The sequence below is a fragment of the Peromyscus californicus genome, unplaced genomic scaffold (assembly GCF_007827085.1).
Source record: "Peromyscus californicus insignis strain IS unplaced genomic scaffold, ASM782708v3 Scaffold_10__1_contigs__length_136768540, whole genome shotgun sequence".
Taxonomy (NCBI): domain Eukaryota; kingdom Metazoa; phylum Chordata; class Mammalia; order Rodentia; family Cricetidae; genus Peromyscus; species Peromyscus californicus.
The window spans coordinates 131,306,467-131,323,854 of record NW_026294391.1 but is presented as its reverse complement, the minus strand read 5'-3'; the positions used below and the strand labels follow the sequence as shown (position 1 = coordinate 131,323,854).

The 17,388-nt window shown below is 39.4% G+C and overlaps 1 protein-coding gene across 9 annotated transcripts in view; it reads right to left on the bottom strand.

Moving 5' to 3' along the window:
• Nucleotides 1–862: 862 nt before the first annotated feature.
• Nucleotides 863–17,388, bottom strand: part of Mtm1 (myotubularin 1) — a 140,801-nt gene continuing 124,275 nt past the window's right edge. For 7 of the 9 annotated variants that reach the window (XM_052740842.1, XM_052740809.1, XM_052740862.1 and 4 more), the window contains 2 exons: nucleotides 10,805–10,981; nucleotides 863–2,558 (listed from right to left, as the gene is read on the bottom strand). In XM_052740842.1, the coding sequence (XP_052596802.1) occupies nucleotides 2,391–2,558; nucleotides 10,805–10,981 (345 nt within the window). In that variant the 3' untranslated portion in view covers nucleotides 863–2,390. The remainder of the gene's footprint in view (nucleotides 2,559–10,804; nucleotides 10,982–17,388) is intronic. The other 2 variants (XM_052740819.1, XM_052740834.1) reach the window with 1 other exon arrangement.

Below are 17,388 nucleotides of genomic sequence, written 5' to 3'. Positions count from 1 at the left end.
ATAGTTATCCTGCTTTTGACAAGACTCCTAACTCTAAGAGCAAATCTCAAATATATTAATAACTACAAGTCCTTATGTTATACATTAGACTTCCGATTTCTCTACTCTACAAGTTTGTTTGTTTGTTTATTTATTTATTTATACTATGGTATAAATGTAAACTGATTTAAAACTCTAGAAGTTTGTTTTTATAGACAGTTTTCTTTAATCACCATTGGTGATTATGCATCATACATACATATATCATCAGCAAGTTCTGTGCTGGCAGGAGATGTGGCTTAGTTGGTAGAGTCCCTAAATGCAGGGAGCTCTAAATTCAATCCCCAACACTGAATAAAAACTGGGCATAGTAGCATATCCTAGTGTTTCAGAAGTGGAGGCAGGAGTGTCAAGAATTCAAAGTTATGCAGCTACAGCAGGACAGCCTGGAGACTCCATTTTAATTTTTTTTCAGAGTGGATTTCTGCTACCTTGTCAAGGTGAGATGTTTTCTATCCTCTGTTCCAGGTGTATATATGTATGAAGTGAACTGGCATCAGTGTGCATTTTCCTAAAGGTCTCCAGATATGTCCATCAGTAGTAAATTCATTTGGCCATTTATCAGACAGAAATGGAAATAAGCTGTTTGTGACAGTGTATGACTGTGAGATGGAGGCAGGAGGATCAGGAGTTCAAGGCCAGTTTTGGTGACACAGTAAGTTGGAGGCCAACCTAAGCTATATGAGACTTTAGGTCAAATGACAACCAAAAGAGAAAACAAATGTTGCTACTATGATTAAAAAAAAATGTGACGTAGATCCAGAAAAAGAAAATAAGCAAATAAGATGGGTACCATGCACATCTTAAACACACACAGTTATATCCCTGGAAATTGTTAGGTTTTATTTAATACATTTATTACAGCAGTTCTTTAATATTTTTTGTCATGAAAATGTTTTCATGAAATTTTACAAAGTCCTTTGAACTATTAGTAATAGCATTCTTTTCTTTTTATAGAGTGACACTTTTTTAATTTATGAAATATTTACAGCATTTACAAAAAGCAAAAGAATATCTAATACTTTTTTATACTTACAAAGTTCATACATTACACTACTATATTTGAGATGTCTTATTGGGTAAACTGGTAAGCTAAGACATATAATAATTTACAATGATAAATTTAATCTCTCTTAATTCACTGAAAACAAAACCATATTAGCTATAAATAATCTTTATAAATTACTGTAAAACATTAATTGCTTTAGCTCTAGCTTTAGCTTTTACAAATATATTTATGAAATGAATTAGTTCAGATATCAAATAGAACTGTGCATTTAAAATTTCACTTCATACTATAAAACAAAATGAAAAAATAAACTGCCCAGTATTTCAAGTAACAATGTGCAGAGCCAGTTTTTATACATGCACATGGAGGAGGAACCCAACACCATTTAAACAGAGATACATAAACAGAATACTTTTAAGAATACACTAAAAAATGTACACCTGGGGCATTATTTTAAAGAAAGATGCTCTAGCCATAGCTCATCCATCCAAGACGGTAAAACCTACACTTTGGCAGATAAGCTGCACTGACTAGAGGTGTGTTTGCAAAAATATTTACCTAAGCAGCAGAAGGCAGCTGACATCCTCACACAGTGCTATATTTGGGGGTTGCCTCAACCTGAGCATGACTCAGTGTTAGACAAGCTCATGGGGGAATTTAGAAAGCAAAGCTGGCAAAGTTAAGGAGAAAAATCAAACCACATCACTTTTAAAAAAAAATATAAAAATATGTTTCTCTTGGAAAAATGATGGGAGAACCTTTTATTTTCAAAATTTCAAAATGATGAAATGCTCATCTTTTTTTCTTACATTACCACTTATGGTGGTATAAAAATTAGCAATTATTTCAATGCCTTGCTCTTGGAATCAGCCGAGGAAGCAGAGTGCAATTTGGCTTTGGCAGTAATACCCAACTTTCACATTTGGATTCATTTTAGATAATCCAGAGCAACTGTTATAAGCAGCTGTAGTAAAATCCATTTTACAAACACATTTCCCCCCTGGATTTAAAATAATGTTTCAATTAAGCCCACAAAATACATATTGTATATGTAGCATTTATATAGAGGTAAATTAAATTTAAATTTTTATCCTAGTAAAAGTGCTTTGTAAAAAATTGTGAGGATTTTCCAGAACCCACTCGACTCCTTTCTTCGAATTGCCACACAGACACCGTAGATTTCTTGTAATATGTATTACAGAAGGCACATACTCAAGAGTCTAAGATGTTAGTTTAACTTCTAAATGGAGGCAGATATTTTAAATCTACTTTGTACACATGCCCAAAATGAAAGTCAACTATTTCACTTATCTAGAGCTCAAGTGCAGTGCCAGTGATCCCCTCAGAAGTGAGTTTTCACATGAGGCATCATCTGTGAGGAACTGGAAGGCGAAGCAGGGGGGTCAGAAAGCTTGGTAGAGTTGGCAAGCTGCAATTCCTCAAGCCTCTTTATATATTCATCACGCAAGGCCAAGAGCTCCATGTAACGCTGCTCAACTGGGTTGGGCTGCTACAAAAAAAAAAAAAAAAAAAAAAAAAAAAAAAACCAAAAAAACAAAAAAAAAAAACAACGAAAAACAAAAACAAAACAAAAAAAACATAGACACAAGTTATATTTCATGCCAGCGATGCCATCTGCCCACTGCCTTCATATTAACCCCCCTTTACTAAGAACTGACATACACACATACTTTCCTTGCACATTGCACCATGGATATATAGGGGAAAACAGCTAGAGTCCTAAAACACACAGCTAACTTTTCACCAATGGGAAACAGAGTGCACACACTTCTTCACACTTGCATGGCCACCTCTAAGCATTTATCAGCCTAGAAACAGCTTCAGATTTCTGTACTGTCCATTCCTAGATCGACTGCCCTTTTTCATTCTGAAAGACAATTCTTCACAATTTGGTGTGAGGCTTTCCTTTCTATGTAGACTTGTGACACTTTTCCTAGAGGTGAGTATCCAGAAACAAATTACACTATTACTTTATATTTTTTAAAATTTATGTAACTGATAGCACTGTGTATTTGGTGAATGGCATTTGGCTCACTGTTGTGCTTTCTAAATTCTGTCACTGTTGAGTCCCACTTACAGAATAAACCAGTTAACACAGCCATGCCATGCTGAGGGCTCTTCAATGGTATATACAATGGTTTACTGAGTGTCTTCCTACATATATACTCATGTACATATCTGATGGATCTTTCTAGACCTGAAGTCTCTGAAGAGTAGAGTACAGTCTCTTTGACTTCAACACATGCTGCAGAATCATCTTTGATATGTGGCCATGGCCCAGGGCTCCTGCCAGTGATGCCTGGCATTTCCTGTTGCTCCACTTTCTCACCAGAAATTCGGAGCTTAAGACTTTGTGCCAACTTGAGGGCTATTCTGTTGTATGTCATGGAAGTCTGTGCCCATACTGCTCTGCAAAATCATCTTACCATGAGCTTACTCTCTGAGTGAATACACATCTGAATGCAGCATCACTCACAACCTCTGGCCTGGGGGTCAACTCCCACTTTGCCCCTTCCCAGCTGTGTAACAAGTTTCTGTATGCCTCTATCAACCTCTCTGTACAAATGAGCAAGACCACAGCACAGCCCTTCTGGTATTGTTCTGAGGGTGCCATGAGTCTGTGTCACTGCAATTCCTTTTAGCAGTCAACAGGGGATTGATGTTGGCATAAAGGCACAATGGGATCTTTCCCAGCATGTTCATTTCTGTAAACCTCTATTCTGGGATACAAATCACAGACTGCACATATCTTAAAATGTTCAGCTCAATGAATCTCTATAAAAGTAAATACTTAGGTAATGATCACCCAGGTCAAGATGTACGAGAGAAGAGCTCTGCAGGAGATTCATGTTCCAAAGCCATCAGAAGTGGCTTTCCAAAAAGCGTGAGCAGCATATGAAACAGTAAGAAATAAAAGCTAAAGCCTATAAAAGTACTTTCCTTTAGCACATATAGTAGCTCCCAGAACTGCCCTGCCTTAGTCCATGTTAAACTGTCTAGCCAAGCTATGAGTGCCAACAAAGCTGGGAGACAGTGAGCAACACTGGCAAAGGCTGAGAAGAATGGTCCCTGCTAGCATGAGACATGTGATACTATCAGGATTCTAGAGGAGCAACCCTGAGTCTTGAGGACTAAGACCATGTCTTAGCTTCTTGTGGCTGCCTTAATAAGTGAACACAAACTTTGGTGGCTTAAAACAAAAAGTTATCTACCATGTTTCTGCAAGGAGAAAGCCCTGTGGGTCAAGTGTCTGGAGGCAATAGGAGAGAATCCTTCCTTGCTCTAATCCCGTTTCTGATGACTCCAGCTAACTTTTTAGCCCATGAAAATATCACCCTGTTATCTGGATCTGTCTTTATATGGCCTTTTCCTCTCCTCTGTACCTGTACTCCTCTTCTTTGCCTTTGTTTTAGGTGGGATAATGGTTATCAGTAGATTTAGGGCCAATGTAAATTACAACTGCAAATACCTATTATCCAAATAAGGTAACTGCAATGGTTGATCTTCATGTCAGTTTGACTGGATTTGTAATCACCTAGGAGGCACATAGTATGTCTTTAGGACACTCTAGAGAGCTTTAACTGAGGAGGAAGGATTCACCCTAACTGAGAGTGGCAGCAGGCTATTGCCCGGGGACCCAGATTGAATAAAAAGGAGAAAGAGCTGAGCATCAGTATTTATCTCTCTGTTTCCTGACCACTGTGATCAGCTGCCTTAAGCTCCTGCCACCATGCCTGTCCTGCCATGATTGATGGTATTCTCAAACTGTGAACCTATGTTAGGTATTTTTGTCACAGCAACAAAAATTACTAACACAGTCACATTCATAGTGTTTAAGTATATGTATGTGATGTATATGTGTGTGTATGTATGTATGTATGTATGTATGTATGTATCATTTGGGGGAGAGAATAGGTGCCATTCAACCTACTTCAGGCTTCCAAAGAGGGAATCAGTTGAATACAGCTGCAAATGTGTCTACCTCCACATTTCTGTGGGGACTGCTACTTTAAACAGCACTTGGATTATTCAGGATCCACAGCTTTACCAAACTGCCCTCTTCACTCTGTTTGTCCCCAGTACTGTTTTCAAAAAAGCATATGTGGTGTTAGGGGAAGAATGCTTGGTACAACAGTTAATACCCACTCTGTGCTGCTCAGTAATATCCTTTGCCTAGTTTTCTCCGTGTTTAGCTGTGGGCCAGGTGCCAGTCTAGTTGTTCAGTGATCAAGAAAGCCTGATTTCATGGTGTATATCTTCCAGCAGGGGGCGACAGATCAACAATAAACAACAATTCCATGATGTTATTGACTGCTAGAGGATGATTGATACTAGAGAGTAGAACAAGATAGGAGAGTAGTGGACAGGTGTGGTCTTACTGGGAGTATAATTTGGGTTTATGAAATGAGACATACTAAAGAAGGAAATGAGTTTAGGGGAAAGGATTGAGAAGGATAAAGGAAGAACAGAAGCCAATGTGGCTAAAGAACTGTTTCACAAAGAATTATTGAGACAGGAAAAAGAATAAAGGTACAGGGTCACATAAGGCCTCAGAAGCCACTACAAAGATTTGATCCTCGAGTCTGGATGAGGTGAGTATCTCCCTAGCCAGAACGGAGAAGTGATGTAGTCAGATGTCAATTTTACAAGGACTGCTTTGGCTGTCATGCTGAGGACAGATTCAGAGGAAGCAAGGGTGGCCCCAGGAGTCCATCTAGAAGTTTTCTGCTATCACATAGCCCAACCTAAAGTGGTGGCAGAAGCATATTGAGAAATACTGGGACTCTCTGTGTGTGTGTGTGTGTGTGTGTGTGTGTGTGTGTGTGTGTGTGTGTGTGTGTGATTTATTTTATGTGTATGGGTGTTTTGTCTGCATGTATGTATATGTACAATGTGCACGTCCGATGCCCACAGAGGGGTCAGAAGAGGACTTCGCATACCCTAGGACTGGAATTACAGATAGTTGTAAGCTGCCATGTGGGTGCTGGGAATTGAACCCAGGTTCTCTGGAAGAGATCAACAAGTGTTCTTAACCATTGAACCATCTCTCTAGCCCTCCACTCTCTGACCTATATATTTTGATGGCCAAATGTGTTCTCTTGGCACATTGACTGTGGGGTGATGTGGTGGTATTGTGTTCCCCAAAATATTGTGTACCCTAATAAACTTATCTGGGGTCAGAGAACAGAAAAGCCACTAGATACTTAGGATAGGCAGTGGTAGCACACGCCTTTAATCCTAGCATTCCAGAGGCAGAAATCCATCTGTTCAAGGATACAGCCAAGCATGGTGACTCACGCCTTTGATCCCAGAAAGCGAGCCTTTAATCCCAGGGAGTGATGGCAGATAACAGAAAGGTATATAAGGCGTGAAGACCAGAAACTAGAAGCATTTGGCTGGTTAACCTTTTAGGTTTTAAGCAGCAGTTCAGCTGAGAGCCATTTGGATATGAGGACACAGAGGCTTCCAGTCTGAGGAAACAAGATCAGCTGAGAAGTTGGCCAGGTGAGGTTAGCTGTGGCTTGTTCTGTCTCTCTGATCTTCCAGCATTCATCCCAATAACTGGCCACGGGTTTGTTTTATTAATAAGAACTTTTAAGATTCATGCTACAGGGTGAGAGAGAGAAAGGCTTCAAAGATGACTCTAAGTTTCCTGATAGGGTGAGCAGAATGGTGATGCCCTGAAACTGAAATGAAATGAAGCAGGGAGAGGAGCTGGAGGGGAACCTTAGGTGTTCTGTTTGGATGTGTGACATTTAATTTGGAATCCTGCCATTATTTATACAATAAATAATGCTATCTTCTTATAATAAATAATGCCAAGTCTCCACAGCCATGCTGGTTTGTTCTTAAGTCATATCAATTTTGTTTTTATATGTTATCATGTACTAATTAAACAAAGAGTTTCATTATAACATTTTTATACATATTATAATTATTTTGATCCTACTGTTGATCCCTTTTCTCTTCCTAACTAGTCTTCACTTCCTACTTTAATGCCTTTTTTCCCTGGTGACCCAGTGAATTTAATTAGGCTTGCTTATAGGAAGTATCTAAGCTTGTCAGTGGCTGATACACAGGAAGAAATATCTCCCCCTGCCCCAGCAACCACTAACTGAGAACAGCTCCACAGGGGTGGAGGCAGGGGGCAAGGTCTCATAGGTTACTTTTCCCTAGCTACTGTTAACTGCTTATAAATCCTTAAGGAGGGGGCTAGAGAGTCCCTCCTCTCAGTTATGGTTAACAGCCTATCAATTCTCAGGAAGGGGTGGAACCTCATGAGTCCCTCCCCTTAGCTTCTGTCAACTATTAATTCTTAGGGAGGGGTGGAACCTCATGAGTCCTTCCCCTTAGGTACTGTTAATGACCTATTAATTCTCAGGGGGACGGAACCTCAACAGTCCCTCCTCTTAGCTACTGTTTACTGTCTATTAATTCTCAGGGAGGGGCAGAGCCTCATTAGTCCCTTCTCCTAGCTGTTCAGTACTTATAACTTCTTGGGGGTGGGAGATAAAGATACATAAGCCACTGTGGTCTAGCTATTGTAGACTGCCTCTAAATCCACATTGGAGGTGGGCATGTGAGTACCCCCATGACAGGATTCAGACAAGCACAATCTTATACAGGTCTGGGTCATATAATTCTTGACACATAGGAGGGCAAGTTCTTCCTTGATATTCTCCCAAACAATTTTGGTTATCTAAAAAATAATCTTCCATATGAACATTAAATTTTAGAGTCAGTTTGAACACTAGAATAAGCACATATACTTAGACAAGAAAAAGAAATCAGATGTAACAAAATCATTTTGCTGTGGTATGAATGTATAATTAGAATGAGTTTTCTAAACTATTAGCAATAAAAGATTAAAAATTTACAAATGAAAACGATCAGTGATGAATATAAAATACACAGAAGTCATTAACCTATAGATACACAAAAAAATCTTAAAGAATATAACAGAGGAGTCCATTTCTGAGAGTATGTAAAGACAAGCAAACAAGCAATAAAATTTGAAGTCCAATGACTTCAAATGCTCTACCTGAACTTCTCAATTAGAAATTAGCTGTGAGTAAAGTGTGAGCCCAACTCAGAATGACATACAAACCACAGGATAGCTCATCAAAGAAGCATTTTAACCCTCAAATGATTTTCACATTCATATGCCTTTTTACTGTTCTACATGTCAGATGGTTTATGTCACTGGGCCTGTTCTTAACTTTCAGTTATCGAGTTTGATGTCACAGCAAGAACTGACAAAGTCTGCTTTTAAGAACAAGCTAACCTTGTCTTCATCAAGTTAAGAGCTCATTATGGAAAGGGGCTGCATATTCTTTTAATCTTTCAACATGGGCAGCATATCATTGCATTGTGAATACTGTAGGTGGCCATTAACTGAATACTTTCTAGGTCATGCAAATGAACAATCACTTAACTTTTAAGTGGTTAAGTACATTCTTCCAGTTTTACATTATATAATTTAGAAAGTCCTATGTGATTAGTTCTACATAAGCAGATCTCTAAAGACTTCTCACATACTTAATTCACACCTCTGTTATCAGTGTCATCCCCGTGCACTGCAATCATCAGCTTACGTGCCCCCGCCAGCCTGGAGAGTCTTGTCAGCAGAGATCATCGCTTCCTAATCCCTGTATTCTCCCAGTGTAGGACATACAGGAACACTTAGCATTTTATAGAAGAAAATATGAAGTGCCCAGGGATATCAATTTGTGTAGGAATATTACAGTCAGAAAAATCTACACAGGGAAGGTAATGTTTTTGAATAGATGCCAACAGATCATGATATAGAGCAATTAATGTCTGAAAGTAAAAGGTTCCCTCAAAGAATGAACATTCCTGTTTATCCAGGTCCCATTTTGCTAAACCCTTGGAGAATATGGGGTGGGGGTACTTTATAGAATGTTCTGATATGATGATGTCCCTTCAAACTAGCCTCATCAGCAAAATAAAACAAAACCAATCAAAAGGCCCCAAACCAAATGACTTGTCACATAATCATTGTTACTTTTTTGTAGTAAGAAAGAAATTACTTCACAAATTTTGACAAGTAGAAAGGTAATTGTAGAATCTGAAGACACTGTAAATAGTTCCTCATAGCCAATGGTTAAAAGAAAGCTATGACAAATGCAAAAAGCACTTATTTTAAAAGATAAACACTGTTCAGTATGAGTGTGTGTGTGTGCAAGCGCGTGTGCTTGCACACACACACACACACTCTATTTATTTATTTATTTATTTATTTATTTATTTATTTATTTATTTATTTATTTAGAGACAGTCTCACTGTCTAGTTCTGGCTGGCCTGAGCTCACTAGGTAGACTAAGCTGGAGTCAAAGTCACAGAAATCTGCCTGCCTCTGCCTTTAAAGTGCTGGGATGACAGATGTGATCCATCCTGCCCATCTTATATTTTTAATTGGAAAATAAATATGTGTTCTGTAATGGCAGTTAGAAAAGACCCTGTTTACTTGTTACTCAATGTTCTAAATGCCAGAACTACTGTTCAGTAAATTCCCTCAAAGTACTTCTCAAATTCCAAACTAAATGGGCAAATGTTCTCAAGCTCTGGCACCTGTCACTTTCCAAAAAGAATGCACATTTCAAATAGGGCCGCATTACAAAAGCCTTTCACAGAGACTTGGAAGTGAGGGTACCAGGTTGAAATGAGCAATTTCCCAGTGAGTATGAGACACAGGATGGTGCACAGCCAGGGCAGGTGTGGAGAAACCAATGAAGCCAGTGAAGCCAGTGAAATCGAGAGTGAAGCTCCCTGCCTAGTCACCCCAGCCTACTACTGATGGGATTACAGCTGAGGCTCTTGCAAGGCTGAACTGTGAAGGCAGTCAATGCCCTACACCACAGGAAAATGAGCAAAACTACCAAGAGCCACTATAAACACCATAAGTCTCAGAACAAAGCTGTCAGTGGAGGCACTTTTCTTCGAAGCCTTATAAATAGGCTGCTTTTTCTTCTGGTTTAAGATGAAGTTGTGAGAAGGGAAGGCCCACGGAAATGTCTTTATTTAAATGTGAAGTTTTTCACTTCAAAAATCTGCTTCCATTTTGACTGATAAGTAGGTAGCTAAATTTACTAACCATTGGTATATTGGTATCTTTATTTTAGATATAAAGATATCCAGTAAGAAGCATGCTGATGCCAGCTTACTTCATATTTCCATCTCAACTGGAGGGCAGAAAAATGTTTCCTCACTTTTAAATGATCACTTAAGTCTAGTCAGTGCAGAGAACTTTTGAGACAAGGTCTCAAGTAACCCAGGCTTGTCTCAAATTCAATATGTAGCAGAGGTTGGCTTTGAACTTCTGATTAGCCTACCTTTTACCTCCTAAGTGCTAGAATTACAAAAGTGCACACAATGTCAGGGAATTATGTACAGAGTTTTCTAATCATGTGTAAGCATTTCAAGTGATTAAAGCAAACCCTCAGCTAAGAAAATTTAGAAACTTTCTAGAGTTTTAAAACAGCTTACATTATGGTTAAAAAATTATAGCATTCATTTGGGCAGAGAAATATAAGTTTAACTTCAAAATTCATGGTTTAGTAATTCACAACAATTTTAAATTAGGGTTAGTTTAAAAGCAAGTATTTTATTTATTATGTTTGTTCTTAGAATGTGAACAAACCACCAGCATAGCAAACAGCATCATATTAGCTGGGGTGAGCCATATAGTCCAGCAGGGCTGTCTTTTCACTTACTTGTTGCTTGATTCTGGGATTCCATCGAATGTAGTAATTCACCCACAGTTCCAAGTGGCGCATACTGGCAACTGGATATAAAACCCGATTGATTTCTTTTGTATAGAAGGGGTTTTTGAATTTGTCTTTATTGCTATTAATTAGCGACCATACAGAAACTGTTCTTTCTGTAAGTTTCTACAGAGAGAGAAAGCAGAAAGGTAAACACACTTACAAACCACTCTGCAGCCTGTGGTAATATAATTTGGGAATAGCACCAGTGATAGGTATACATTACCCTCCATAATAGCTAAGAAAAAGAATCACTGAGTGCATACATCTACTTACTGATATTTCCATAGATAACTGCCTAGCTGAGAGCCACTGTTTCTTCTGGGAGACATGTGATAGATTCACAACATGTCCCCATGGATGGGCATGCCTGGTGGACCTAGACACTTCCACCTAGCCAGTTCTGGGTCAAAATAGCCATTTCTGGGTCAAAATAGCCAATTCCGGGTCAAAATGTCTCGCGTGACCAGGACCCTGTGGCTTTGCATGGTTGCATAAAGCGCGCAGTGCAACCATGTGATCTACGCGTATGTGTGGAGTAGCCACATGAGCCTGTGTATGCATGCGCGACCCAGTCTTTATAAGCCAGTGCCATATTCCCGGCTTCCCTACTTATGCACGTGTCTTTCCGCAGGCCTGTCACGTCTGTCTCTCTCTCTCTCTCTCTCTCTCTCTCTCTCTCTCTCTCTCTCTCTCTCTCTCTCTCTTATCTTAATAAAACTCTTGTTAGTGGATTCTGTCGTGTTTCGTGACATTTCCTCGCAGGGTAAGAGCACCGCCAAATAACTAACAACAGAGACTCAGAATGCTGCAGCACTGAATGCAATTCACTGACCTACAAAGACAATTCCTGGCTAGGCAAAACATTTATGAACAGACGGGCCACACTATCTTTTTCATTCCCCTCAAAGGAAAATTAGGAAGACCCCACTGAGTTTCCATTTTTTTTCTACTTGTTAGAAATATAAAGTTTAAATTTGTGATTACTTGACAATAGGTATTTGGACAGTTACTTTAACCAACTATCCACATATTTAATCTACATCAGAGCCACATCCAGATATTTGAAAAAAGTGGATAACTGACTACACCAAGTCTTCAGTTTTTAACTGGTATCCATGTTCTCAAAAATCATTTACAAGTTTGTTTTTTATTACATACATTTTACCAAAATTTCACCATAAACTATGGAAAAACCAAAGCTGAGGAATAAAAAATACAAGAAATAAAATTACCAAAATTAGAATTTGACTCTTCCTAGTAATGTCTTTAATAAGACAAGGAAGACACTAACAGCTAAACAGAAATTCCTGTAATGCATGTAGTTCATTTATAGAAATGATAAATCATGAGAACTGTAAAGACTAGATTTGCACTTGTCATCAGGCCTGATGGTTGTTGAGAGAGTCGTTGCTTTTCCCTTAACTGTGAAACTGTTTGACTTTTAAAACCATGTATAGTATATAATACAAAACAGAAAATGTGCAAAATAAGCACAATCCAGTACAGATTTTGGTGTCAGAAAAGTACAAATGAACTTTATGGGGTGGGTTCAAATGGTACTATCATGATTTATCATTGAAGTCATTACTAGGAAGAGTCAAATTCTAATTTTGGTATTTTTATTTCTTGTATTTTTTTATTTCTCAGCTTTAATTTGGTAAAATGTGTATAATAAAAAACAATAAACTTGTGTTTTATGAGAGCATGGACACCATGTGGTTAAAGGGATACAGTCCATTGTGTTGGGGAACACTCCATGTCAGCAGGAGTGTGGAGTGGCTGGTTACATCTTCTCAGCAGCTAGGAAAGTAGAAAGCATCAATGTCCACCCTGCAGTGAACCACTTCCTCTAGTAAGGTCCCATTTTTGAAAGGTTCCAACTTATGAACCCATGAGGAACCATTTCACACCCAAACAGTAACAGGTTTCTAGGACCTATTCATAGTATAACCAAAGATGTGCATTTTTTAAACCACTATCCTACCCCCACCCTGTTAACTGTCCAACTTTCCATTACTGTAGGTTCAACTCACACAGACTCTTACTGAATTGTTTCTGTGGTTACTAACGCTTCAATTCTACCCATGTTGCACAAAAGGCAGAATTTCATTTTTTAAGGCTGAATTATATTCCATTTATACCATGGAACATATCAATTTTTATTTTTTATTCATCTGACCATGTGTATTTAAGGTGATTCCAGATTGTGACTCTTGGCTTTTGTGAGTAGTGTTTCTGTAATAGGAGTGCACTTAGCTCTTCTACATACAACTTGATTCCTTTGTTCCTTTTTGTGCTACTGGAGTTTGAACACAGGACCACTAAGGTCTATAACCAGACTATTTTAATAATATTTTATTTTTATTTAAGAAAAAGTATTTAGTGGAATGTGTGAGTGCAGGCACATGTATGCCATAGCCTGAATATAGAGTTCAGACAACTCTATGGCATTGGTTCTCCCCTTCAAACTTTACATTGGTCTCAGGGATCTGTGCTGGCTAGTTTTAAGTAAACATGACACAAGTTAGGGTTATCGAAGAGGATGTAACCCCATTTGAAAACAAATGCCTCAGTGTAGACAAGCCTGTATGGTGTTTTTTTAATTAGTGATTGATGGTGGCAGGGATGGGGGGGGGTAGCCCATGGTGGATGGTTCCGTCCCTGGAACCTGAGTTCTATAAGAGATCAGGCTGAACAAGTCATGATGAGCAAGCCAGTAAGTAGCACCCCTCCATGACCTCTGTATCAGCTCCTGCCCCTAGGATCCTGCCCTGTGCTAGTTTCTGTCCTGACTTCCTTCAGTGATGGACTATGTGGAAGTGTAAACCAAATAAACACCCCCCCCCCACCCCGTGTGCTGCAACACATGCACACAAGTTGCTTTGATAACGGTATTTAATCACATCAATAGAAACTCTGACTAAGGCAGGATTGAACTCAGATCACCAGGCTTTTGAGGTAAGCACTTTTACCTACCCACTAAGTCATCTCTCTACTCCCTATTTCAAAAAAATGAGACAAGGTCTCACCAAGTCACCAGGCCAAACTTGATCTTGCTTTGTAGCCTAGACAGTGTTTTAATTTATGATCCTCCTACCTCAGTTTCCATAGTAGCTGGGATCACAGGCCTGACATACCTGGTCTGGCTTTGATTTCTTTTGGATACACAACCAGTAGTATCAGGCTTGCTGGATAACGGAGTGGTTCTGCTTTAAATTTCCTGAAGAATCTTCATACTGTCTTCCATGAAGCTTGAGCCAACTTGTGTTTTTAATTGATTTATCTGGTACTTGTCTTCTTATCCTCCAAGTGCATGCCTTTATTGCTACCACATAGCTATCCAGTTGCAGGTGTTAACTACTGGCACGGTCACAATGTCTTTCTTTCCCCCATTCCTGCCCCCCACACAAACTTTTTTTTCTGCCACACATCCTTAATCCATAGCACAGCTCTGACTAGTTCAGTGTTTAGTAGTTTCATTCTGATGACTAAGCACCTGCTGTTTGCAGCTGAGCTCTCCAGCTTCTGTCCTATGATTGCTTTCCTTTTCCTGCACTCATTGATTTTCTCTTGATTTCACAACTGTTTACTTTTCTTGGCATTTACTAACTCAACTCCAAGCTCTCCTTATTGTGTCACATGCCGCTAAAGAATCTTAAGCACATCATATGACCCAAATGTCTCTGTCATAGGAGCTTCAACTTACACCAGTTGTTCCTTTGCCTTGTGGTCAGCTCTCATCAAGAACTCCTGTGCTGGAGCCCTCACTCTGGGAATTCTGTGAAGCCTTTCTTTTCATGGAGTGCATATTTTGGCCACTTCCAAGGAAGGTGCATTTGGGGAAGTAGGTTACTTTTTTAAAATGTGAGTTTGTGTATGTATGTGCACATGCACATGTATATTTGTGTGCAAGCTAGTCACTAATCTACGTGTCATTCTAAGAAATGTTCTCCATCTCTTTAAAGACAGGGCCTCTCATTGGCCTAGAGCTTATCAATTGGGCTAGAATGCCTAGTTAGATCTAGGGATCCCCCTATCTCTACATGCACAGTGCTGGATTACTTGAATGCCCCCTTTGCTTAGGGTTTTATGTGGGTTCTGAGGATTGAACTAAGGTCCTCACACTTGCAAGGTAAACACTTTACTAATGGAGCTAACTCCACAGCCCATGAAGTAGATCATTCTTGATGCTGTGTTGTCTGAGAGGATCTTTGTTCTCCTTTCATGCATAGGTGGTAGTTTGGTAGCTGCAGAAAGCTGGCTTGAAGTGCTTTCCTTAAAAGTCATCTGTGCAATACTGTCACTGAAGAATTCCAAGTCGTTTTGATTTCTGTTTCTTTGCAAATAGAGCATGAATATCTTATATCCAAAATTCTTGGGACCAGAAGTGCTTTGGCTTTAGAATTTTTGTTCTGATTTTGGAATAGTTGCATATACATAATGAGATATGTTAGGGATAGAATCCAATCAAAACACAAAATTCAATTATATTTCATATAAGCCTTATACACATATCCTGAATTTAATTTTATGCTATACATTGATATGATTGCATTTTTGTATTTTTTTGTTTGGAGACAGGGTCTTAATATGTAGGCCAGCCTATCCTGGAACTCAGTATATAACTCAACTGGCCTGAAACTTGTGATCCCCCTGTCTTAACCTCCCAACTTCTGGGATTATGGGCTTGAGCTACCATGCCTAGCTCCCCCAATTCCAATTCTTTTAAAAATATAACCTAGAAGTGAAATTTTTAGGTTGTATGTTAATTCTACATTTCCCTTTTTAAGATGCACTGTTTCCCATTCACTTAAAAGTTTATGAGATTTCTATATCTCCTAGAGAGATATAGAATAAGCACCTGGTTCCAGAATACTTAGAATGAGTCACGATTGTTATCCTTTCCTCAGAGGGAACCTCTGCCAGGGTCCTTACCTCCAAAGAGGGATGGAGGAGAGAATGGGTAGCTTATTCTAAACATATCTTCATGTAACTTTCTCTTCCCACTTTGTCTCAGAAAACACACTGGCAGGGTTCAGTCCTGGGGCAGCTAGGTGTTCTGCAATGCAGAGTGAGCTGGTGCTTGGCTACTCTGCTGCAGCGTTCAGATTTGGATTTCTCAAGCTACAATATTTGTTACTTATCGGTTTTTCACCTAAATTTTTTGTGAGTTTCTCCTTTTTCCTATTTTTATAGGTTCATGCCCTTCCACTTTTAATTGGATTTAAGATCTACTCCAAGAGCTGGAATCCATAACTGCAATTTTTAATGAGTCCAAGAACCTAAGCATACACAGGTCATGGGGCCAAGGGAAAACTACTACTAATAGTCTCTCAAATAAACATAGCAATAAAATGATGTCTAATGACATACTGCTATATCTAAAGATCAGTGCGCACTTAGTACACACCAGAGAAGCTGCTTCTTGCAGTAGATGTTAATTAACGCAGAGACCCATAACTGGACAAGGTGTATAGAGTGAGAGACTTTGGAGTATTCAGCCCCAAGTGGGATGTCTTTATCAAATCCCCTGACTTCAAGTTCAAGAATCTATGTGGAAGAGGAGGCAGAACAACTCTAAGAACCAGAGTTGGTGACTGACTTCTGGGAAACAGCAAATTCCAGACACAGGAGCACAGATGCACATATGAACTCACAGAGACTGTGACGTCATGGACAACTGCACAACCTCAAGCCAGACAAAATCACAGAAAGGAGAAGAAGTGGACACAAAGTCCCACCCCTCATCAAGAAGCTATGTATAAAGGATAGCTGTTGGGAAAGGGAAAATCAGTTTTCATCAATGGAGTGTGACCCTACTCCAGGGCAGGCCTGTGGTGGTATTGTGTTCCCCAAAATATTGTGCACCCTAATAAACTTATCTGGGGTCAGAGACAGAACAGCCACTAGATACAAAGGCTAGAAAATGGTGGCACTCACACCTTTAATCCTAGCACTCCAGAGGTAGAAATCCCTCTGGATCTCTGTGAGTTCAAGGCCACATTGGAAATGGTCAGGCATGGTGACACACACCTTTAATCCCAGGGAGTGATGGTAGAAAGCAGAAAGGTATATAAGGCGTGAGGACCAGAAACTAGAAGCATTTGGCTGGTTAAGCTTTCAGGCTTCTAGCAGCAGTTCAGCTGAGAGCCATTCGGATATGAGGACACAGAGGCTTCCAGTCTGAGGAAACAAGACCAGCTGAGAAGTTGGCCAGGTGAGGTTAGCTGTGGCTTGTTCTGTCTCTCTGACCATCCAGCATTTCACCTCAATAACTGGCCCCGGTTTGATTTTATTAATAAGACTCTCTAAGATTCATGCTATACAGGCCCCATGTTTTTAGTGGCCTTTTTCTCTCTCCTTCTCTCCTTTCCTTACTGCTTCCCTACCTACCTACCTACCTACCTACCTCATTTTTAAAAAAGATAGATTAGGGGAGGGAGTAAGAACTGGAAGGATCTGGGGAACTGGGAAAAATATTATCAAAATACACTTATGAAATTCTCAAAGAATAAATTCAAAAATTCCCT